Source organism: Taudactylus pleione, unplaced genomic scaffold, assembly GCF_031769625.1.
Source record: "Taudactylus pleione unplaced genomic scaffold, aTauple2 ptg000446l, whole genome shotgun sequence".
NCBI lineage: Eukaryota > Metazoa > Chordata > Amphibia > Anura > Myobatrachidae > Taudactylus > Taudactylus pleione.
In genome coordinates, this window is record NW_028284848.1 from 1,743,399 (window position 1) to 1,768,782 (window position 25,384).

At 41.7% G+C, this 25,384-nt stretch overlaps 1 protein-coding gene across 1 annotated transcript in view; it reads right to left on the reverse strand.

The window, feature by feature from the left end:
• Nucleotides 1-25,384, reverse strand: part of KIF5B (kinesin family member 5B) — a 66,186-nt gene that overhangs the window by 13,178 nt on the left and 27,624 nt on the right. The window contains exons 3-17 of the mRNA XM_088447963.1: nt 19,321-19,394; nt 19,134-19,238; nt 15,606-15,654; nt 13,266-13,321; nt 13,094-13,181; nt 10,237-10,361; nt 9,102-9,206; nt 8,569-8,714; nt 7,968-8,116; nt 7,430-7,611; nt 5,877-5,945; nt 4,838-5,044; nt 4,249-4,392; nt 2,539-2,727; nt 1,693-1,810 (exon numbers count right to left, since the gene is read on the reverse strand). Coding sequence (XP_088304089.1) covers nt 1,693-1,810; nt 2,539-2,727; nt 4,249-4,392; nt 4,838-5,044; nt 5,877-5,945; nt 7,430-7,611; nt 7,968-8,116; nt 8,569-8,714; nt 9,102-9,206; nt 10,237-10,361; nt 13,094-13,181; nt 13,266-13,321; nt 15,606-15,654; nt 19,134-19,238; nt 19,321-19,394 — 1,806 coding nt within the window. The remainder of the gene's footprint in view (nt 1-1,692; nt 1,811-2,538; nt 2,728-4,248; nt 4,393-4,837; nt 5,045-5,876; nt 5,946-7,429; nt 7,612-7,967; nt 8,117-8,568; nt 8,715-9,101; nt 9,207-10,236; nt 10,362-13,093; nt 13,182-13,265; nt 13,322-15,605; nt 15,655-19,133; nt 19,239-19,320; nt 19,395-25,384) is intronic.

Sequence of the window (25,384 nt, forward strand, 5' to 3'; positions counted from 1 at the left end):
TCTCCACAGCATGGAGGGTTTCCAAACAGAGGGGGTCTGTCTCAAAGTCCATCTCATTTTTCATAAAGAAAAGACTGTTGTTAGAATAAAACCATCCTTTTAACCGCTGTGGTTTTGAAGTTTCATTTAAAATCAGTGACCAACATGTTGCAAAGACCAAACTTCAGAGGTAGAGAACTCTTCAACTGTTGGGTGTTGCTCTTAAACCCTATGTAAAAAGAAGTCAAGATTGGAAAAACTGAGAATTTTTGATCCCCACAAAAAAGCGGATGGTCTGCATTGAAGCAAACGATAGCGAGGTGGATTACAACAGTGAGCAGACAGGCATTGCAGAAGGGATGCAATCTTACAATCTGAAGGCACTTTCCCTCATATCAATGAGTGCCTCATTTGGGACATGTGATGGAGCTTGGGTAGCTGTGTCGGCCATCCAGCTGCTCCTCTACGGATAATTTACAAGGCTTTACAATGTAAATGTTTTTTACATCCAAACTTACTAGTTTGCGACAGAAAATGCCGCACTAAGCAATTTCTTAGCATTCTCATCAGTAACAGCAGTTTTGGGAAGCATCAATATCCCCCATAAAATGTAAGAGAAAGTAGGACTTTCGCAATTATATTAAATCCCTCTCTGTATACGTTGGGGGACACTATATGTCTGCCCTTTATGCTCAGACTCTCCTGTAAGAAGTTAAAGGTTAGAGTAAAGTTGTATCCCTCTGTTGATTTGCTCCTGTGAGCCTTGGATAAAGAGATAACAGAGTTTGCTACTGGGATTAGTTATAGATGGGGATGAGTTTAATATCAATATCATTCAGCAGAGTCAGACAAAAGGATTTTACGCAAGTACTACAATTATTTTCTGGATCATCATAAGAGGGGGGACTTATTTCCTCGTGAGTCAGCCCCTAAATCAATCACAACAATCTAACAATTATAAGGCCCAGCTAACCTTTATTCTGTATGATAATCATACTTTTTTGCAAAAATACTTATGTGAATCAATCACACAAGGGCAGAGCTGAGGGAACGAAAGAGGGAGAAACAATCTGTTACTTTCCACTATAAGCAAGGCTTCATTAATGGTAGTGTGAGGCCGCCATGGCAGCCCAGCATTTACATAAGCCTGGTCAGCACCATTTGTGAAGGTAGCTCAGAAGAGGTCAGTCAAAATCAGGTTCAGTCTAAATCTTAACAAGATCCAGCGCACAGCAAAGCCTATTAGTGGTGGTAACAGCAGCACAACTAGCGCTGTGACACAATATAGTCACAATCTACAGAGTCATAGAGCATATCAGCAGTAGCGTAACAGCGAATTGGTGTTTTCACTGCCAACAATATGAGGACAAAGAAAGGATATAAAAAAAAAAAAAAAAGGAGAATAAAAGTCGCTTTCCTTTGGCCAATCTATGAGGCGCGTAAAAAGCACCCAAAATGCAACTAACCTTTCGTTTGAAATACACAGATTGGGTAAACATAAAAGGAACATCGATTACAACATGGAGACAGTTTTGCAGTGAAAACGCATCAAAATAATGGCCATTAGTGCTCATAATTTACCATCCTTCAACAATGAAAGCCAGAGGCCACTCCCTGATTTCCTAAAACACTGAGCAGGTTTTCTAGAATATCTGGTCTGTTTAGGTGACTGTCACAAGATACAAATATAAAAAAAGGAGTATAGAGCTCCACCTTGTGCCCGCAGCTTGACAAGCTCTTCATTCAGAGAATCTGCAGACTCCTCCATTTGCCTCTTCTTCTGCTCCAAATTCTGAACATATTCAGTCAGTGACTTGATCTTTGCTTCATACTTTAAGAAAAAAAAAAAGTTTAGATTTAATTTATAAAACATGTCATGTACTACACTATTTTTCAACTACTACTAACTGGGTCATGTACCCTAAAATACAACATACATATTTATGTATGAACAATTAGTGACCTTCGTTTAAAAAAAAAAAAAAAGTGTCTGGTGTTTATGGAAGCATTCAGGGGTTAACCTGAGTGCTTGGCCTTTTTTGTTTTGCATAAAACAGCTGTTCATATCTTATCATGGTGTAAGAAGCTGTGCGCCTTCCTCTGTTGTGGAACAAGAAGTTGCAGTTGCCATGACAGTCCCTGACTGGACGGGCAAGCTAGGACTTAGTGGCTTTCCTTTGGTTACTATACTCTGTCAGTGTAATGCCGCGTATCCACTACGCGACATAACTGAGCGATTGCAGGATTACGACATTGTAGTTGTGCAATCGCTGAGCAATCGGGCACAAATCGCGCACATTTATGTCGGAAACGTCCAGCAATGCACGCTCTCGCTGGTAGTTTACGACATCAATCATGCTGGTCAATTTACCAATAACGACAGATTGCCCTTGTTCGGGGATGATTGATGTGCCTACACTAACAACTGAATGTTCAGTGTAGGCACAGCACAGACTGTGAAACTACTACACGATTACAAGGTCGTAATTGTGCAGTCGTTTCACAGTCTGCTAGTGGATATGCACCTTAAGACAACACACGTTTGACTAGTGGATTTACCTGAGAGATACGAAGCTGGCATGCAGCAAGTTCCTTCTCGTTCTCATCCATTTGCTTATTACTCTCGGTTTGGGTGCTCTCCAGTTGTTTGCAGCGTTTCACCACGGACTTCACCTCAGATTTCATTTTACTGATGTACAGTCTGGCAACTGTGAATTCCTCATCGATCATGCCACTCACTTCTGGTTGCTATCGGATGAGAACATGAATAGGATTTAGATATTTCGCTCAACGTGAATCATTACAACAGAATGCAGAGATTGTTCCTTTTCAAAATGAAATACAGATTTTTATAGCAGTTTGTAAAATCACATCAATGGTGGTAATCAATAGAGTTCTTCATCCTGGCAGATCAAATTGGATTTTCGTCAATTAGTATTGGGCCACAGCTCAAATCAATGGGCGGCAATTTATTCACCATCATTCATGCTGGCTGACCAAATCCCAGTCTGTGGTCAATGCAGAATACAAGGCTGAGGTGTCTGCAGCAGCTGCCAAGCAATGACATAACTAGCGCTGGGCCCTTTTGGTCCCAAAATTTAGCTTAGAGTTGAACTCCTCACCCAAATCCGTACAAACCAATACAATAACCACCACTGTTCCTTTAATTCGTCATTATTTGCAGTATTCTATTTCTGCCTGGATAAAAAGATTTATGACGCAGTAAGGCAGTATACTGGTTAGCATGGTCTTATAATGCTGGTGTCATGGGTTTGAGTACAACCAGGGCCTGTTAAGAATTTGTGTGTTCTCCTCCTGCTTGTGTATAGCAGGGTAATGGGAATGATCAGATGTAAAGCAGTTGGTAATATGCACTATATAAATAACGTTGTAAATAAAAATATATATTCGACTCAGTTGGCCTTTAGAGAACATATAAATGTACTGCTGTATTTCCACATATAAATATACACTCAGAAAGAAGAATATAAGCCTATCTTATATCACTAAAACAAAAAATCTTGCTGCATTATACGTCTATGGCAGCTTGCCACTAGCACAACTCTGACTCAAAGCAGAAAGGAATCACAACAGCAATAAATTACTAGTGCAAGACATATTCCACAGTGCAGTGCAAAGGGGGATATTAATGTACAGATATACAGGAAATTCTTATTTCTACCAGGCCTCTACCATTTACACACTGTTGCAAATGTTAGAGGCCTGGAGATTTTACAGGCCAAACAAGTTGATAAAGAGATGCAACTGGTAAAGATCAAGTCCCAATAAGCCTATATGCATACATAAAAGTAATGCATCTGATCATGGCCAAGTGTGTTTGTAAATATACAAACAAAAAAAAACAAAAACACAGGTTTACACTTTATTGCATACTCTCATTTAAGAACAAGTGGTCTTTAAGGAAAGCCTTTAACATTGAAAGTCAATGACTTGTTAAGAAGAAAGAAGGGCTTGTAATTTTACAAGTCACTTGCTGATATATATATATAAAAAGCACTCCAACGCTGAAACATTTCCGAGCTCTTTATTAATACATGAGCCACAATGCTGCAAGACTGCCTGTAATAGCAGATCTAAGGAACAATTCCAGTACGAGCACATTAGCAGAGTGACTGTCATTACAGTTCTTGCAGACAGGAGACTGTAGATGGAAAGTAGTCAGGCTTGCATTAGTAATAACGCTAAATTAATTTTTTTTTTTTTTTTTTTTTTTACAAATAAACAGACTGATGTAAAAGCAAGCATCACCTTTGAATCGTTATTTCCTACTGCAATCCCGATCTCTGTGAGATCTTTCAATAATGAGGTCATCATCTCTGTGGTTCTCTTCTTTTGGTGGTTATTCATTTCTTTCAGTTTCTGGAGCTCAGAGTCTATGCTGGATAAATAGGCCTAAAAAACAAACACTGTGAAATAAACAAAGCTTGCTCTGTGTATAGATTGCCAAGCACATAAAACATCCTTAAACCACTTTAAAAGTAAGTGGATAAGAATCATAAAATGTAACAATAAATGTGTTTAAAGTAAAAGCTTAATTACATATTAAACATTAGAAATTGTTGTCATTTTCAGTAACATGACGGTCATTATATTTAGTCACTGCTGTATACAGCACATGCGGCTGCTGAGAACACAGCACCAACGTCTGGATGTCAGGCAGCACTGGCATCAAATAGTGCTTATATTACTGTCCTTGCCCCATTAGTACCAACCAGTGGTCATCTTCTCGAGGCTGGTTGAATAGGGATCATCTGAACAGTACGTAGTTCACAATGAATCTCCCATTGTATAGGAGAAATAAGGTTTATGAAGGGTTTATGCAGATGCCATCGCTCACCGATTTCTGGCTGAGCTCTTCACTCAGAATCTCATACTCTTTAGCTTTGTCTTCTACTTCTTGTGACTTCTGATCGTAATTAACAGCCAGTTCCTCCAGAGCTTGCAGCACTTCTTTCACCTCCTCTTTAGAGGCATCATTTTCAGCCTGCAGGCGGTTTAACTCTGCTTGCATGTTATCTTGGTCCCGTCTTGTGGAAGCCAATAGCTGAAAGTTTTGAAAAATGCATTAAAAACAGCGGTTTTAGGGTCTATTCGCAACCATTGAGTTTGTACCAAGATGCGCAAATGTGTTCCTTCAGTTTTGTCCGATGACTTGGTGGCAGGAGCCAATCAGACTACAGCTGGCCCACCATAGACGCCAGGGACTGGGCTGACATGCTCTATATTAACAAACATATGTATACGTTTGTGGTTATATATAAATTATACAGTTTAAACAGATATTGTAGAGTAAAAGTGAACACATCTGACAGGGCTTTTAAAATCCTTTAACAATTAGTGCACTTTTCACAGGTAAAGTTTTCCAGCTTTGTTACACTGACAGACCTAACACATCTGTCAGCTTGAACATTAATTACTCACATGTTATTAGCAGTCATGAAAGCTAAGCTTTAATGTTGCAAGCTCCATATTAAACATTCTTAAATGAGTAATACCGAATAAGCAGACTTTCTAATAATGAAAGTTAAGGGGCCTATCCATTACACGACTTTGTGAACAATCCGACCAAAGCCAGGAGCTTTTGGTCGCATGGTTCACAAAGTCGTGTAATGGACAGCTGGCAAGGATCAGCGATGCACGTGCACACTGGGTCCTTGCTGACCCCGACTTTCTACTGAACATGTCAGTCAACCTGACGACGCTCGTCAGGTTCGTCATGTTCAGAGATGGGAGGTCGGGCTTCTGCAGTGAATGACGTTCAGTGCGGGCACCGCACCTCAGCGACCTGAAGGTCTGAACGCTAGACATTCAGTCTTTCAGGTAGCCTAGTGGATAGGCCCCTGGCGAGTCACATCTCCATACACCTATGCACGTACCTCTTCTTGATCCAACATCTGCTGTTTCAATTTTTCTACTAACTGACTCTGTTGATTGATTTCTTCATCCTGGCAAAAAATAAAAAGGGATGTAGAACTCATTATACAATTATGCCACTGATTAGGATCCCTCTTTATAAATAATAAAGAAAAAAAAATGGCCTACTGTTTAAGCCAAAGGTGCACTAATGTGCCTAAAACATTGGTAGAGTATGCTTGAGTTTAAAAGGGTTCTAAACTAAATTACAGACGTATAGGCATCCCAGTAATGCTGACAAGCTTAAAGCCTTTTTCATTTCTTACAATATTGATGTGTGCCCATCACTAATTTATGGAGGCAGCAATCTAACACAGTATAAGCGATTAACCACTTGGCTCCTTCTCACATCATACAGCTAAAATTGAAAAGGTGAGAAACAAGAGTATATTCATAGTGTGTGTCCTATAAAAATAAGAGTAAGGGGTAGATTTATTAAAGCTTCTAAAAATGACGAGTGGTGATGTTGCCCATAGCAACCAATCATAATTCTAGCTATCATTTCTATATTGCATCCTAGAAAATGAGAGATCATTTGATTGGTTGCTATGGGTAACACCACCAGTTAATGTTTAGAAGCTTTAGTACCCCTTAGTGAGAAATTGACAAAAGGTGCCAATTAAAGACAATATGGCTCAAATTAGTATCTGCATTTAAACATTTCTTCTGTATTTCCATTGAAGGTCTACTTTCATCCCTAGTTTAATAGCATAACCTCTAAATCAGATACAAAGTAGCAGAAGTTAAAGGGTTTTATCGTATAGTGAATTAAAAAAAAAATAATTCCATTTAAAATGGGGGGTTTCATTGCTGTGTTATTAGTCACACTATACAACATTCACCCCCTACCATTGCTTCCCTGTAGCTTCAGCCCTCACTATCCCATCATCTTCCTCTCCAGTATCTCAGACCATCCCCCCCCTTCCTTGTTCTCCAGCCATATCCCCAACTGCACTTCCCTTTAGTTCTATGTATAGTTAGGGAACAAAAAAAAAAACACACACCAAATCTTACGATAATTTTTCTATTACCATAAGACTACAGCCTGCCATCCATAAGCGAAGCATTATCTAGAGCAGGGATGGGGAACCTTTTCTCTGCCGGAGGGACATTTTGATATATATAGAACATGATTCACGGGCCCAGTGCAGGCCACGCCCTCCGTGTGATGTCATGTGGGGTAGGGCCACAATTGCCGGTGACTACAGCAATGCCTGGAGCATCCCGCGGATGCTCCGGGGAGCTGTAAGGGCAGCGGTGTAACCGTCTGAAGCGTTTTAAGGACGCTCCAGGTGGCACTGCTGCATAGATTCTGGCTGCAGGGTGCCCTTCTAAGCACCCTGCTAACCAGATGAGGCTAGCAGAAAAAAGCTCAGAGGGCCTTATACGGCCCCCGGGCCTGAGGTTCCCCATTCCTGATCTAGAAGGAAACTACAGCTCACTCATTTTCTATGGCTGATATACTGACTGCCCCAAACACACATTAATCACATGACACCATGATAATCAACCTTACCTTGTCGTCCAGTTGTTTGTACAGTTTAGTAACCTCATCTTCACATTTCTTTCTCTCGGCATCCGTGAAGTTAGCAGCAAGAGTGACAGTCGGCTTGTCATTGGCGACAACATTATCAACTACAAATGCATCCAGGTTGGCTTTTTCCTTATCAAACTGCTCCTCAACAGGCACAGTTTCCCCTGCAGAAGTGAGCACACAGATAACATGTACAGTACCATTCTCCATCAAAACGTCACCAATATGAGATCTGACAACCAATATCGAATGGTTCCCCAAGTAACCAAAGAGATACCAAACATTGCCAAGATAATAAAAATAATTAGTAAGGGAATTGTGTGTGTTAATATAAGGAACTACAAACGGATATAGACTAACTCCTACTGCATTAAGTTATTTTATCCCAATACCCTTATGGGGAAAAAAAATCGTGAATGGGTAAGAATATTAAAGCTCCTGAGACAATGAGGGAAATATACCAAAATCTGAAGTAAGCATGTATTGCCCACCATAATCAGGCCTGTTAGTATGCGCTCACCTTTGCGCCAGCGAGCAAGCTCATTTTCAAGCCATTGCACCGTACTCCGCAAAGTCTTTGTTTTCTCTTTTTCCCTTTCGTATTTCTTCTTCCACTGCTCAGCAGTCAGCTCCACATTGACACACACTGTATTCTTAATGGTCTTCGCTCTGACAAAAGTAGAAGAATGGTATTAAACAACTAACTAAAATTCTATTTGAACTAAAAAGATTGTCCAACATATTAGAACGGTGTGCGTCACTACTCGTACTCATATTCATGTTGAGACTTAAGTTAGAAAGCTAAACACACCTGAACACCTAAAGTAAGGGTATTCAACATGAGGCTCTCCAAGCTGTTGTGAAACTGCACATCCCAGCATGCCCTGCCACACAGTTTTAGCATTCCCTACTAGCAAAACTATAGCAGGGCATGCTGGGACGTGTAGTTCCACAACAGCTGGAGGGCTGCATGACCTAGAGCATAGTCATGCTTTCAGGATTCAGCCAGACACCTGAACTAATCCAGTTGACTTGGCTAATTGTTATGCATTTGCACAACACAGTGAATAGGAGTTATTAATTTACTTGTAATATCTCCTCTTGAGACTTTGATTACAAACCTTTGTCCAAACATAAGAGTAGACTTTGTTTCAGCCTCATTATAAGATGATGGTGAACAGCAAATAACGATCGTGGTTCTGCAATTTCCTCCTAGTGAGTCTTGGAGGATTCTTGTCATTTTACTATCACGATATGGAATATAGACCTGTGTAAAGACATACGGTATCAGCACAGAGTTTATTGCATGCAGCAAGTACACATTTCATTGTAACAGAATGGGGGAAAATAGACATAAAACAGGGAGCATTTATTAGATGTAACTTGGGTCCTATGGCGAAAGCAAAGACCTGCTTTCATAACTTACATTACATTTCACATAACAGCATGGACAGTATGTTAGCGGCGATGGGGAATTTTTATTAGCAATGTACATAGGGGAACTAAAACTTTATGCTATACTACACTGGTGATAACTTACATTACATTTCACATAACGACATGGACAGTATGTTAGCGGCGATGGGGAATTTTTATTAGCAATGTACATAGGGGAACTAAAACTTTATGCTATAATACACTAGTGATAACTTACATTGCCTTCTGCCAGTGCAGAGATGACATTGCCAAGAGATGACAAAGACTTGTTAATGTTTTTCGCTTCATCCAGCAGTGCACCTTCAGCTCCAGTTTTGCTAACCTAAAATCATTTGGGGAAAAAAACAAAACAAAATAGATATAAAAAGAAAGCAGCTATGGAACTAGCTTATTTGTACATACACATCAAAGAATCCTCCATAACTTTTGGATTAATCACATGAAAGTGCTTTCTGCAAAACGTGTTCAGGTCAAACTGCTCCATTCAGAAAACCAGTAACAAGGCTCCTATCCGTGATACAGCAGCTTACCTTTATACATAACCTATTCCAATTTGTAGGCTCAACCAAGATGCATGTGTATGAATCCTGCCCCTCCACCATGAACTAGTGACATGGCACAGAGTACCACTGTACTGCCTATACTACCTCAGCAAGGTTACTACAATCCCAAAATAACCATATCCACTCCGTGCAAGCAACATATGTACTTAAATTAACACAATGTGATGGCTGCTTATGTCTAAATACATTGTTTATCAGGAACATTTTTACCCCAGCAAAAGCAAATGTTTCCATAGATTTGAGAAGTCATCCATCTGAAAGCACTTCAATAGCAGGAACACAACTTAAATCCATACATGTAAAATTAGGAGCCTTATAAAATGAGGTGATCACATTTGCGTGCGCGTCACACTAATGGTGCCCTGGCTCCCACTGCGTGGACATTATGGGGCCGCGTTGTTTATCCCGCACTATTCAATTAGCGCCACATCCAAACAGGAGCTGCAAGGGAAAACCTGCGTTAAATGCACCCTCTGGGGCTTAACACGCGAGGAAACTAATAGATTCCAGCACTTAGCGTGGAATAAATGAGTTAATGCACATTACCAGCAAGTTTACCATGCAGGAAAATTGACTACTAATTGAATAACTGTGTGCGTTAAACCCGGAGCTTTATCCGCACTGCAGGTAATTGAGTCTGCCATTATGTGTGATGTAAAACGTACTCGCTGCAGCTGTGGTGTTGTGACTTGCGGAGCTGAATATAACGGGAGGCGAGGGGGAAGGGACAGGGTGGGGTACGCTGAGGTGTCATTTACTAGTGGAATATGAATTATTATAAGGTCTTACCTTTTCACTACCTGCCAAGTCAACCAGGTATAGTTTACCACTTAGCTTCTGCTCTGTTTGAGTATTTTCTTGCTTGACATTAATTAGAAAGATGCTGTGACTTCTAGAGCTGTGTTCATTCATATCTGCAAGATATATTTCACACTGGTGCTTTGTGCTTCATAACAGAAAACATTTCCCTCATTGTCTCTTTTCTTTGTGAATTTCTTCATTAAAACACAAATGGGGAACTTTTAATTGATTTATTATACAGGCCTATACAATATTTTTGGCTAACTTGATGTTTTTTATATTCTTTCAAATTTGTAAGTTAATGGAAACCAATGAAAAGTTTCTGACATAAAATGCCTTCCTGCTGTAATAAATAGACTTGTCTGCACAACTTTATGCTACAAAACGGAAAGGTGTAAGAAAGCCAGAGTACTGTATACTCTAGTGACCGGCCAATAACTAGAAATAAAAAAGCGATGGGCTGTCATTTATGGCTTCAAGATATGAAATGCCAGAAAAAAGAAAGACAGGCAAAACCAATAACTAAAATGGTGTGCGACTTAAATGCCAATCCGGTGGAACGTAAATTATGCCCTATTCCAACGTTTACCTTTACATTTTCAATTTTGTATGGCCTTATTCTTTAACATGGCTGCGTAAAACAACAACTTAAACAGCCATTTACACTTAAATGAGAATTATTTCAGTCATGCTTTAACCCCTCAGTAACAGCTTGCCAATTTAGGAAGGAGATGTGTTTCTAAGCAATGAGAAATGTCTGAAGAATGTGAATTGGCAGAGTCATTAACTGCGCCAGACACCGCAAGTTAGAGAGTCCAGGAATAAAGATGGACAAGTTTGTTTTGAAGTATTTAATTGTTCAATACTCACAGACGTGCATAAGTTCCCCATTTACAATGTACCGCATATAGAAGTTCTAAGTTTGGAGGATAGGGGGGTCACATTTGGGAAGACTTATGAGGTTGTGGTTCACTTGGAATGATTATGTTTCACACAAAATTCATGATTTATAGGGGTATTCAATATGGAGCGAAAACTCAGTTTCTGCGAAGTTTTCGCTCGGATGACGTGATTTTCGCCACTTTTACTTTTACACCGTATTCAAATTTGAAAAGTTTTCGCCGGTGCCAAAAGTATATTGCATTCAACCCTGCGAAAAAGTATCACCAAGGAATGGGTGGCGAAAAAAAAAAAGTGCAGAATTGGGGTTTTGGGGTGCAACATTTCGGAAACCACCCTGCAACCTTCAGACAGTCCCCCAAAGGTAAACTGTCAAAAAATGTTTAAAAAAATACCTCAGAAGACCCCAAAAAAAGCACTTTAATTTTGGGGGCAAAAAAAAAAAAAAAGGGGGGTACAAAGTTAAAAACTAGCGAACTACAATCTAGGGGGGTCCCCAAGTATGCCCCAGGTGTTTTTTTCATTGCAGGCGTTTGCGGCAGGTGGATTTTTCACGTTTTTTTTTTTTTTAAACCTCACTTTAGCAACTTTTAAATATGCTCACCCCATTTTCAAGTGCCCAAAATTTGATGGGACTACTTATTTTCTGCAAAAAAAACTTCTAAACACTATTCTTCGCCACCTTCCCAAATACCCAAAATAGCAGCTATCGAGCCCGTTTAAAGACCCCAAAAACCTTCAGCAGGGCTAATCGGGGGTACCAGAGTGATCCCTCATGTCAGAACATCTTTTTGGGGGTGTTAGGGTGATATCCCCAAAAATCAGCGAAGTTTCCGCTGATTTCACTTTCGCCGGGTGCCATTTTCGACGATTTCATATTGAATACGGGTATAACCGGGGGCGCACGCGCGATACTTTTTAGCCAGCAAAAGCTCTGATGTGCGGCAAAAAATTCGACACGCATAGACGGCGAAGTTTACATTTCATATTGAATACCCCTATTAGAGTAGTTCTGGTAAGGAGAGGGGTAAGAAGGTGCATTTTTATAGGCATTTTTTTTTATGTCAAGAAAGCCATTGGGTAAAGGTTTGTTTTGAGCTTTTGGCAGTCCCCATACAGTGAGGGGAGAATCACACAGCTCTTCCTTGTACACATTATGTGATCTGGGCCCTTCAGGAAGTAACATAAGCTTTGCCTTTAAGGTGTTTTATATCAAGGTAACACTCGTTCTAAAAGTTTAGTGGCACAACCTTAAACTTTGCTGCCCGTGTTCCCAAGACACAGCAAACTCCAAGTGACTGTTTACACACCACGGAATGTGGAGGTGCTTCACACTTCCATATTCAGAACCCTGCATTCACTTTACCACAATGCACGAGATCTAAGGGGGCCAGAACAGAATTAACCTTCAATTGAAAAGACCAATGATGGGTGGTGCACTAAGAGGCATGCAACCATCATTAAGAGAAGACTACATATAAATAAAATAAAAAAGCATCACAGTTAAAGCTACTGTGGCTGGTTGCCAAGGTTTTATGTAGTGGCAAAGTGCATTGTGAGAAAGCTAAAGGCTACAGTCACTTTTATACACTTCAGTGTTTTAATGGGATTTTGCCTTATAATAAAATTACACAATCCCAACGGTTGCTTTAAGTTGATAATTCATCTATTGTCTATTGCATCATGGACCTTAATACCGTAGCTAGAATGCAGCCACATACAAGCATTACTGACCCATGGAAAAGACTGCAAGACAATACACAACAGCATTTCCTGTTAACACCAGTCAGGCTATGGACATGTACTATTTTTTTCTCCATACAGCCTCAGTTACAGCTACTACTAGGTTTCTTAAAGTTCTATACGCTCTACTTACAGTGCCCATATAGTGCTCCACAACAGGATCTTTATTATAATTCAAATATTATGCTTATGTATAACTTACTTGTCACAGCTACATGTCTGTTAGATTTTCCTTCATCTATAGTGTCCATTACTTCTTCAGGACTACATACAAAACGTTCAGTGCAACCCTTTTAGAGAGAAATAGGAAAGTATTACAATATGTTGACAAAACAAAGCCAGTGGAATTAGAACACATCTACGGTGACACCCACCTTTACATATGGTACTCTGTTTTTATCTTCATGAACAGAAAGGTTTATTTTCGAGACTGGAAAAAATGAGAATAAGAAATGAACACTTGTCCAAGTACATCAGCTGGAACGTCAGCAAGTAAGTATTGCACTAGGGCAGTGGTTCTCAAACTCGGTCCTCAGTTCACTTTCTCCAGGGCACCCAGCAGGTGCAGAAATTGCTCAGCGACACATTTTAAAAGATTCACAGCTGGAGCTAATTATTTCACTTGTGATTCTGTGAGGAGACCTGGAAAACATGCCCTGTTTGGGGTCCTGGGGACGGAGTTTGAGAACCTGCGCACTAGGGCATGTGCATGGCAGTTATAGTGGCAGCTCTCAGCACACGAGGGGAAGTGCATGTGACAGTTTCAGAGCAGCTAAAAGAAAATAGTATTTTAAAGACGGGAGTAGTATAATTATTTGATGTATAGAAATAGCAACATCTCCCAATATGTAGACCTTTAACGTTATGAAAAAAAAAAATAGGCATATGACTAAACACATTTTTATGATTTATCAATACCCTGTACATTAAAAAACACTAACCAGCAGCATTTTTGGCCATTGTCATCAATGTTCTCAACTCTCTAGTACATTGTTTTTAGTTTTCCACTACAAGAATCGGCTCCCTCTTAGTAGCTTGATTACTTTCTACCTTTATGGCCTTTGGCAAAAGGTATATCGTCTCATTGCATTGTTTTTTTTAAATCACAAATAATTCCTTGGGAGGGGAGGTGAATAACCTCCAAACCATATTTGCGCTTGTGTGAAATAAATGATATTGTTTACATTATACTGTATCACACTATGGGCATGTATTTTGTTATCTGCATTGTACATGCCTATGAAGTAATAAGAAACTAGGAGAGATGCACCTTACATCCAGCTAAGCTGATAAGTCTGAAGGAACTTCATTCTGTTGTGCAGAAATTTGGCACTAAGCACTGGAGCACTTTGCATTTTTGTCATATATATATATATATATATATATATATATATATATATAGTTATCCATCTACCTCACTCCACTTATCCCGTGACCTTTTTAAGTATAACACTATTGTGCAAATTTCTCTATTTTTCCTACTTTATACAATTGTTTGGACTACATAAAATCATCTATGACGGACTCGGGAATGCAGCAATCTGATACCTGAATCATCCCTGGAGTAGGATCCGATCCACCAAGCTCACAGATAAGCGTATATTTACCCAAGTTTGGTATGCTACCTATTACTGCCAATACATACTATTAATTGTACGTAACCTTATTGCGCTATGAGGCGCATGTCTTCGCCTTTACCATCTCTAGATTAACCACCAATTTGCAATATCGCTTCACTGGAAGACAAGCAGCCACCCACCATTATATTGGGGAAGTGCACAGATCTGGACACTGTTTCGTGAATACTACCTTCTTGCTATAGTGCCTTGAAATATGGAATAAGTTTATAAAAGTTAGTAAACTCATATGTATTCATTTATATTGACATATTATTGAGAATAGAAACGAAGGGCATTATTTTGGGTAACGCCAACAGTCCTATGATTTCTATGGGATAAGCTCAAAATCCCAACAAAGGGGATGCAAGCGCTTAGAATACCGGCAGCGGCATCCGAACAACTGTCAGAATCCTGGCGCCGGCCTCCCAAAAGGTAAGTAGCGGAGTTAGGGATAGACACTAGGAGGAGAATTAGGGTGCAGAGAGCTTAGGTTTAGGACCTATGGTGGGAGGGTTAGGGTATGAGCAGGGTTAGGATACCTAACAGGTGTCTGTATCCTAACCCTGTCGTGATGCCGGTATCAGGATTTTGACCGCGGGGATCCCAAGCGCCTGCATCCCGTACCCAACCCTATTTCTACATATATCTTCTCTGGTGCTCTCTTATCCATCTCTCTATACATACACACATTAGTCTTTAGTTTACACCTCAGGTGGTTTGTATCTTACACTTATTTGGTAGTCCATCATTTTTAGACCTTTGCCACCAATAATATCTTGTGCTGGTCCCGGTTATGTCACATACATTTACCAGTAGGCCATATATCCAATAATTATCTATCAATAAGGAGGACAGGAAAGCTCTGGGAGTAACTTTATTTTGGAGAATAGAAGTACCTTTCCCTCCCCAAATTCAAGACCTACCAACAACAGAACATTTCTTTAAGTATCCAGGAGGTCCAATGAGGATAACTGTACACAGTCATATGTCATCACAGGTAAACTGACTAAACGAATGGTTGGTTAGTTAAATGAATCAATTGAGATCAACACATCTCAAGTAGTCTGTCCAGGGAACCAATAAATAATCACTCACCATCAAGAAGATCCCTTATCTTGTCCAAATAGATTTCAAAATATGACACCTAAACAAAAGAAGAACTTATTATCATTTTTATTGTGGCACCATATTAGTAAGTGCCGGACAGACTCAACTGCACAAATGTAAATTCACACCAAGTTCTGTAAAAATATGAACAAGTTTACACATGTACTAAGAATGATATTGAGTGCTCTAACTGAAGGTAAATGTATGTTAAGCCCATTAGTGTTTTTTCCCATTTAATGTAATGTCAAGCAGTATGCAAAAATACAACACTAACTCCACTTTTCAGTGTGGTATGCAGGGGAACACATTTAAACTGGTGCACAGGTAATTGTAAAACAGATAGATATTTACTGTAAGCCATACCAACAGAAAAACTATTTAAAAGTACAAAATGAAAGTAAATGATTGGTTGACAAGGCACATACAACCCTTTCGCAGTGACCTATGTATCTGTGATTAGATATGTGCCAATAGTTTGTACAGCTTGTGAGTATGACCTCTTACCTGTGTGTTAAACCAAGTCTAGTTTTATTACTCCACAGTGTATTCGGGAACAAACGCAGTATGTCAACACTAAATGAATAATGGTGCGTACACACTGGGCGATAAAGTGGACGACTGAACAATAACGATATCGTTAAATCGTCCACTTTATCGTCCATTTTTAAACACCAAAAAGATGAACGATGACGACGCGCGTTCCCGCGGGTCGTTCGTCATCATTAGCGTTCCCGCTAGGCTGTTTTAGCGGGGCGCGGCGCCCTGCCCTCCTTCTGGAGGGCAAAAAGCGCCCTGCCCTCACAGCCTGCGGGAGCCATTCTCACCCGCGGGACGCAGTGTCCCGCGGGTGGAGAAACATGCGGTGACTCGGCCACCGCCGGAGAATAGACGCCGGGCGCATGCGCCCGGCATCTTTTCTCCCTGTCTGCAGGGCTTGGGGGCTGCCCGGCATGTCCGTAAGTGCCGGGCACGCCCCCAAGAGTGACGAAAAGGGGACGCGTCTTATAGACACGCCCCCTTTTCCGATGACCACGCCCCCTTCTCGGTCGCGTGCGCCTTCGGCGCGCGCACGAGCATGCCCTCTCTAGCTCCGGCGCCCTGCCTCCCGCCGGAGCTAGAGGGAACACTAATCATTGTTCATCGGGCTGACATGCAGGCCAACCTGACGATCTCGTCAGGTTGCTGCATGTCAGGGAATGGGGGAGAGAGCCTGGTGACAGGTAAGTACATTAGAACTAAAAGCAAACTGCAAACCTAAGTACTTTACCCATGTCATCATTACCATCACAAGCATATCATGAGTTTCTCAAAATGTTACCGGTTGTGGAATTAAGGATTCTTTAAGAGTGCAGGGCATGAAATATTTTTTGGCTGCTTCCCAGTTTTGTCTGGTAGATTTACTTCTTGGGCCAAATCGTATTATAAAACAAACTTTCCTGGTGTCAAGACGAGCACATTTTATATATCTCAGAAACACAACTTCTGTTAATTGCCCGATGTAAGACTTTTATTTCTTTCATCTTTTATTTATAAACAGCAGAGAGAATAGACATTATAGTTACCAATCAAAATTACTGTTGACTGATAAACATGACAAAAATGGGAACAAAGAAGCAAACAGTCAAGACTAAAAATGAGACCTAGAAAGTTGGAGTTCTAAAGTTAGGCGATGGAAAGTTGCATATAATACTCAGGTTTCAGGGTGGGTAGAATGCAGCCATTCAGAAACCAAATACCAATTGGAATAAATCTTGTGTTATCCTTAGCAGGGTTAATGGATTCCTTGGCAAGTCTAGAGCAGATGAGTGACCATCTTTCCTTTTCCACAGGAGCCTCAATATCTCTCTGCCAAGCAAATTTAAAAGGTTCAAGGGACTGGAGGAGGGAGAAACCACAATAAGACATAGTACAGGTTGAGTCTCCCATATCCAAAATGCTTTGGACCAGGGGTATTTTGGATAACGGAATATTCCGTATTTTGGAATATTTGCATATCATAATGAAATATCTTAGGAATGGGACCCAAATATACACACAGAATGCATTTGTGTGTTATTATACACCTTATACACACAGCCTGCAGGTAACTTCATACAATATTTTCAATAATTTTGTGGCTCAAACAAAGTTTGTGTACAGAAATGAAAGTCATTTATGTTTCATATACACCTTATACACACAGCCTGAAGGTTATTTTATACAATATCTTTAATAATTTGTGCCTTAGACAAAGTTTGTGTACATTAAACCATCAAAAATCAAAGGTTTCATTATCTCAGGCATGCCAAAATACTTCCTTATTTCGGAATATTTGGATATGGGAGACTCAACTTGTACCTTTAACGCCTTGGTTATAAATGCATTTCTGCTCGTAAGGCGTGGCGTTCCTAAATTTGGGTTAGTGGCTTTGGGATTGAACAAACTTGTAAATTTGAAAATACACAAAGTGTGCTGATAATGCATATTGGTCACACATCCCCGCAAAGGAGCAGGGTGAAAAAGTGCCCAGGATATGGTTAAAATTAAATACTCCTACCGACGTCCATGGACAGATGTTGGTGGAAATCTAACCCAAAGGTAAAAGTGTACATTTCCACAGCAGGAGGGAGGGGGGATAATAACTCAAATCTAGATGTCTGGAACAAGTTAGACTACTATAGTAAATTGAATGCATGGAAACAAAGTGGATGCAGCCTGTCTCAAGGCTGGAGGAAGCCAGGGCAGGGTACCAGCATTGTGATACTTAGCACATTTTCAAAGTCCACCCTTTTCTTACTAGAATAACTCCAGTTCCAGCATAAGACATGACTACGTTGAGTAGCTAGGTAGTAGTTTTCAAAAATCAGAAGGCCTCAACCCCCATTGGAGCCTCGACCCCCATTGGAAGATGATTTAGCGAGACAAGCTCTACTACATCTAGGTATCTTACCATGCCAAAATGAATGTCAGCTTTGGGTATTAGACGTAATATACACCATAGCTTATTGTTTCTCCATCACTCTCCCCTGTAACTTCATTTCCCACTGCCAGCACCCTTACTACTCAATGGTGATTCATTAATCACAGGTCTCAATCATCTCCTGCTGGCAAGACCACTTCCTCTGTAATTAATTTCTCCCCTAGCGATTCATTATTTTGCTTTAGTAATTTAATTGTCTAAAACCCCCTTACCCTGTAATTAATTTCACCACCACAAATCCCATCCTTTAAGTGAATTATATGGTGTGGGAGAATTAAACTCCCCTGTAATTCCTCCCGCTCCCCTGCAGCGTCATACCCCATTAACAAGCAACGGGCAGTGAAATGTTCCTGACATCAGACACCATCCCACTTCCCCAGGTTCATGTAAGAACATGTGCCAACGTGGTAACTGGGGAGCACCCTGCTCCCAGATAACTTGGAGTAGCAGCATATGTTAGTGTGTAGGAGACAGAGCTGTGTTTACAGACAGGTGGTTAGTAATATTACAAACTGTTCATGCAACAAGGTCTAAACAAATGAAATTTGCCGATTTACCTTTATATGAAATTCCAGATTCTCATCCATGGAGTAAATGTAGTTAAATATATCTTGCACTATTCTGGGAATAATGCCCATTCCATCTGGATCATGTAATTTCCCCTGAACAAAAAATAAACATTCGTATTAGCCTGGTAGCAATACACCATTAGAGCTATATTATCGTGATTAACACAAAGATTACCTCCATAGTATGGGTCTTTCCAGATGATGTCTGTCCATAAGCAAATATTGTACCATTGTATCCTTCAAGTACATCTAGAAAAAATAAATATTACAGAAAAATTAAATGGATTTAGCATAGTATTCATATACACTTTATAGGTAGCACAATTTACATGCTGCTCAAGACTTATTTAAAATCACATCTTACTTTTATATAGCGCCAGCAATTTAACTACCACAAAACTGAATTGCCCTACTTATCGCAGATTTCTGCTTTCACCGCAGGAGGGTGCGAACAGAAATCTGCAGTGTAAACATGTTTTAAACAATACAATAATCAAAATATATTTAAACTCAAAAACACATCTAATTTTAACTGAGCAATATTGAATGGTGCTGGGAAAACACACCTAAAAATAACTTAGACAGAATATACACTCAAATTACTCCTAGATAGCACTTAAGAACTTTTTTCAAGCAAGCAAAACACAACACTTTACTTTATTATTGGAAAAATAAAATAATCTCCTGTTTAAATACTCTAATCATGACATACATGTTATTTAACCAACATTTCTGATGCGTTTCGTTATCATCAATGGCGTAGATACCATAGACGCAGCCACTAAGGAGCCCAAGTCGTGCCCCCAGGCACATCTCCCCCTTGAACCCTGCACTCACCATATGCAGTGCAAAACAGTGTTCCCTGCATCAGAGAACCACTCTGCACTGCCTGTTTACAACCGCATCTGAGGAGCAGTAGGACCCAGAACAACCTGGGCTTTTTGCGCATGCACGGCTTCCAGCAAAGTCTTCCAAGTCCCTCTTCGTCTTCAACATCAGACATTCCCGTGTGTGCAGTGCAACGGTAGGTCCCACGGTACCCTATAATCCACTGTTCAACCACCGCACAATATATTTATATTCAGCTACTACCACTGCATCTAAGCAGTACAGCGAGTGTGAATACCCGGCGCACCACAACAAACCCTACAAATGCTGGCTGCAATTGGACAATACAGATAACCAGGTAGGAACAGGTAAACACAGGGATAATAGCAGGTACAGGTTAAGTCATCTGCCGTGTGGACTAACCTCCAATGTACACAATTTCCACCTTACCACTGTAGTGCCAATACCCTGCCTGCTGGGAGGGTAAGTCGTGTCTAACCTCCCAGCATTCCACACATATGGGTGGCTCTCCCATCACCAAGCACTTCAGAGCAGTGTTCCCTGCCTGCTGGGAGAGATGGCCACGTCACACCTCCCAGCTTTCGCTGTGTACGGCTGGCTCTCCCATCAAGTGATGCAGAATAGTGTTTCCTGCATACTGGGACAGGCGATGTCACACCTCACAGCATTTCCTGCACACCAGTGAGGTACACTGGATGGAGGATCTGGACTTGAGATTTAACAAATAAGTATAGAGAACATATGGACGGACAGAATTAACTGAATGTGAGCGGTCCTGTCGGTCACAGTCTAGTAATATTGAAGGTCCAGTGCTTGCATGAAAACCATAAGTAAAAATAAATTACATGATTGGTGGTAATAAGCATGTCTCCTGGGCAAGCCCACTGTTGTGGAGAGCTGCCGATCGAGTAGTCTCTAGAAGCAATTGGGGGCCCCTTCAAAATTTTTGCTATGGGGCCCACAAAGTCCTAGCTACGCCGCTACTAATTTCTAATAATTTACCAGAATAAAATATGTTCCAAAAGTTAGCAATGTAATAATGCTTTACACATTGACGTCAAATGGAGTAATTGAACAGTAACATGCAGCAAGCCAGACAGGATGACAGCTATTTTCTTTTTCCAGTCACTATGCTGAAACATTGCTGAAATAGATAGATCAAGCAAGCTTACCTAACTTTTCCTACTTACAATATAACTCCACAAAGACGTAGACAACAGATTACTTACAAATTACTTCTTTTTAACTTTGGGAGTATTACCTTACTTTTTATAAAGAAACGTGTTTGACAACCCAATCTTCCTGCAATACTCCGATACGAGTTACACATCACTACCTACTGAGCAATAAAATGACAAAAGTCTGTACAATGGGTTAAATGTAATAGAGTGAGAGTTTAGAAAATGTGAGTTTAGCAGTAAACTCAGCCAATGTAATAGGGTCTGAGAAGAGGCAAAATCGCATGTTTTTAGACTAAAAAAAACCTCACGATTTAAACTCTCATCCAGATATTTTCCCATTTTGGAGGTAAAACTCAACCAATGTGAGTTTACTGCTGAACTCTCCTATGTTCTGAACGCTCACCCTATTACAATTGGCCCATTAACTTAATATAAACCTCTTAACATACTTTACAGTAGATAATATAACAATATAAAAGGATCACAGACCAAGATAGCCAATTTAAGAGACAGGAGGAGAAAAGGAGTCTGTAAACAGTGCACAAGCCCCTTCTGAAGAAAGAGAAGACACGGCAAATGAAAAGACAAAGTGGAGGATCCATGTCCTTCACACCAGGATATATAGGACTTCCAAATGCGAAGAAGCAAGATATTGGCGTACCAAGCCACTAGAAAGACCTTGGATGACTTGCGGTTGTTCCGCTTGAGAACCCGAGGAATGAGTGGAAATGGCAGGAACAGGTACACGAAGCTGTACGGCCAAGAGATCAACAAGACATCCACTCCCATCGCTGCTGGATCCCTGGTCCCGAAGCAGCAAAGGGACAGCTGCCGATTTGTCTAGGAGCCCATGAGGTCTATTTGTGGTCTCCCCAACGATGAACTAGAACTAGTTGAAGACCGACCTTGGGATGGGGGGACCATTCCTGGAAGACCAGACCATGAAGATCACGGAAATGGCCATAACGTGTCTTTCTGCCCACAGAAGAATGCGGGTGGCCTCTCTCATTGTTACGAGACTGCGGGTTTCACCTTGCCGATTGATGTATGCCACCGCAGTGGCGTTGTCGGATTGTATCCGAACCGGAAGTCCCCGCAGTAGAGGAGCTGCCTGTATCAGTGCCCTGTATACTGCCCGTAGTTCAAGAACGTTGATCGGTAAGAGGAATTCCCGACGCGAGCAACTCCCCTGGAAGTGGCTGTTCAGGACCACAGCTCCCCATCTGCGAAGACTGACGTCCATAGTAACCAGGGTCCAATTCAAAATTCCTTAGCGTCAACCCAATACCAGGTGGTCTGTCCAGAGCCACCAGATCAAGGCTATGCAGATCTGAGGAGATAGATGCACCAGACAATATATCTGTAGATGGGAACTCGACCACCAGAGACAGAAGATCCAATTGGAACGTTCTGTAATGCAAACTGCCAAATTGGATGGCCTCAAAAGGAGGCCACCATCTTTCTTAGGAGACGACTGCAAAGATGAACAGATACTCTTCGGCTTGAGCACCAAGCGAACCAACTCCTGGATGGCTATCGTCTTGTCAAGTGGCAGGAAAACCTGTAGCAGGGTTGTGTCCAGAATCATCCCCAGGAACTGAAGCCTCTGCGCCGGTACCAGCTGTGACTTCAGGAAGTTGACGATCCACCCGTGCTGTATGAGTATCTGATGACGAAGCCTTTATTAGCAGGTCGTCCAGGTAAGGGACGACAGTCGCACCCTCGGAACGCAGATGAGCCACCATCATCGCCATTACTTTGGTGAATACTCTGGGGAGCTCCTCTGCTTTTAACCCCGCAATCACAGAATGAAGGGATTCCATCTAGAATCTGTGAAAGGAAATATACTGGTTCAAAGTCTGGAGATTTAAAATGAGTCTGGCTGACCGATCGGGCTTTGGAACCACAAAAAGATTGGAATAAAATCCCTGGTTCCCTTGAGCTGTAAAACAGGGTCCAAAATCTCTGCCAGCAGGAGCCTGTCGATCACATGTTGCAAAATCAGTTGTTTCAACAGATGGACTGGAAACCCTGTTGAGACAAAACAAACTAGAGGAGTGAAGGCAAACTTTATCCTGTATCCATGAGATACTAGATTCTGCATCCTAGTGTTGGAACAAGTCTGCCACCAGACCTCCTTGAAGCACCGAGGGCGAACACCCACCTTGGGATCTCTGTGGCGGGATAGGAGCCTGTCATGCCACGGACTTATCCGCTGGCTCAGGATCCAGTCAGCGGGCACTTGCAGCCTGACGTCCTCTCATGCGACCTCCCCAAACTGCTGAATATTAACCTCATGGTTGGTCCTGAAATCTCTCTGGAGCTCAAAAGGAACGGAAAGAGGGTTCTTTAAATGAACAACATGGAGGAGCCGCCAAAGAAGGCAGAAAAGTGGTCTTACCCCCGTGGCTAGAAAAATCCACTTGTTCAACCCTGGACCAAATAAAATATCACCTGTGAAATGAAGGTCTTCTACCGCCCATTTAGACTCAGCATCCGCCTGCCAAGAGCTAGAGAAAGGGATTTATCGGTAAGTACCAAAATCCTAATTTCTCCTTCGTCCACTAGGGGACACTGGAGCCTCAGTACAATGGGGACGTCCCAGAGCTCACATCTCGGGTGGGAGAGCGCTGAGAACCCTGCAAAACTGCACGGCCAAACTCTGAAGCGGAGGCCGCAACAGTATCAAAACGGTAGAATCTTAGAAATGTGTGCTTGCCGGACCAAGTAGCTGCTCGACAAAGCTGTTTTTAAAGAAACCCCACGAGCAACCGCCCATGAAGGTCCTACCGAGCGCGTAGAATGCGCTGTAATGGAAGCTGGTGGTTGTCTGGAAGCCACCACATAAGCCTGTCTGATAGTTAGACGTATCCATCTGGAAACTGTTTTTTTGGAAGCCGGCCAAATCTGGTTGGGCCAAATCAAACCGAACAAACAAAACATCCGATTTACGAAGCGAAGCAGTCCTGTCAACATAAATCCTGAGCGCTCTGACTACGTCTAAGGATTTAGAAGCTGGAGACTCATCCTTAAACACAGGGACCACAATCTGGCTAAAGAATGTGCCCAATCTGGTTCAGGTGATCGGTCTGATCACCTCCCTGTCTCTGCGAGCTGCTTCAAGCTCATCAGACAGTCTTGACATAACAGATGTCATCTGATCAGACCATAATGGTTGGGATGGTGTGTTGGCAGCCTGCGGCTGAGACACGCACTTATCACACAGCAGAGAAGAGTTAGATTGGTCTTGTGTGAACTTCTCTGCACATTTCTTGCATGAGAAGGTTTTTTGTGCAGCTTTAGATCCCTTGGAAGCCATGCTACAGCACTCTGTTACACACATCCGGTAGGTGAAAGGACAGATATAGAGAACACACAATAGAAGGGTGGCAGAGAGGGAGATATGCTATGCACCCTATAGAGCTCTAAATAGAGCTATAATACTCTCAAATAAAACACCCCTTACTGGCCTTATTTAGCCTTCTGCAGTGCAGTCCACGAGTAGCCTTTCTTCTAAAATGGCTCCCCAGCGTCCTTGTGGAAGCGCTGGGGTTGCTGGGAGGCAGGAGCAGAAGTCTGAGTTAAGCTCCGCCCCTTCCACTATGGCACCTTCACAACGCTAGCGGCTGATGCTTGTTTTACCCGCCTTTTAAGTCCTGGCTCTCCCGCTAGTCAGGGAGCCAGGACGCACTGACCTTATTGCTGCCGATGCTGCCGGCGGTGGGGTGTTACCTGGGGAAGCCCGTGACGTGCACCGCATGCACGCGTCTAGGGCTACCCAGAGACTGAGGTCTCTGTAGCTGGAGACCTCAGCGCAGGCAGTAGCAGTGAGGTCTCCCCGGCAGCTCCAGCGGTGCAGACAGGCAGGGGCAGTGGGCTGCCTGTCTGTATCCTCTATTGCTTGAAGCTCAAATATATTCTCTTTCAGTGTGCCTTAAGGAGCATAGGACCAGCTCCCAGGGCACAATTTTTAGACTGACCTGGGGGAGTACAGAGGGGGAGGAGCTAGCCACCATTCAAGTTTTTTTTATTAAAGGTGCCAGCTCCTGGTTAACCCACTTCTATACCCCACTATACTGAGGCTCCAGTGTCCCCTAGTGGATGAAGGAGAAATTACCTCTTTTAGAATGTTTGTATAGACCCCAATTAGTCCAAAACTATTTGGGCTTATAATACGACCAGGTGTTTTAAAGCTGATACAATAAGATT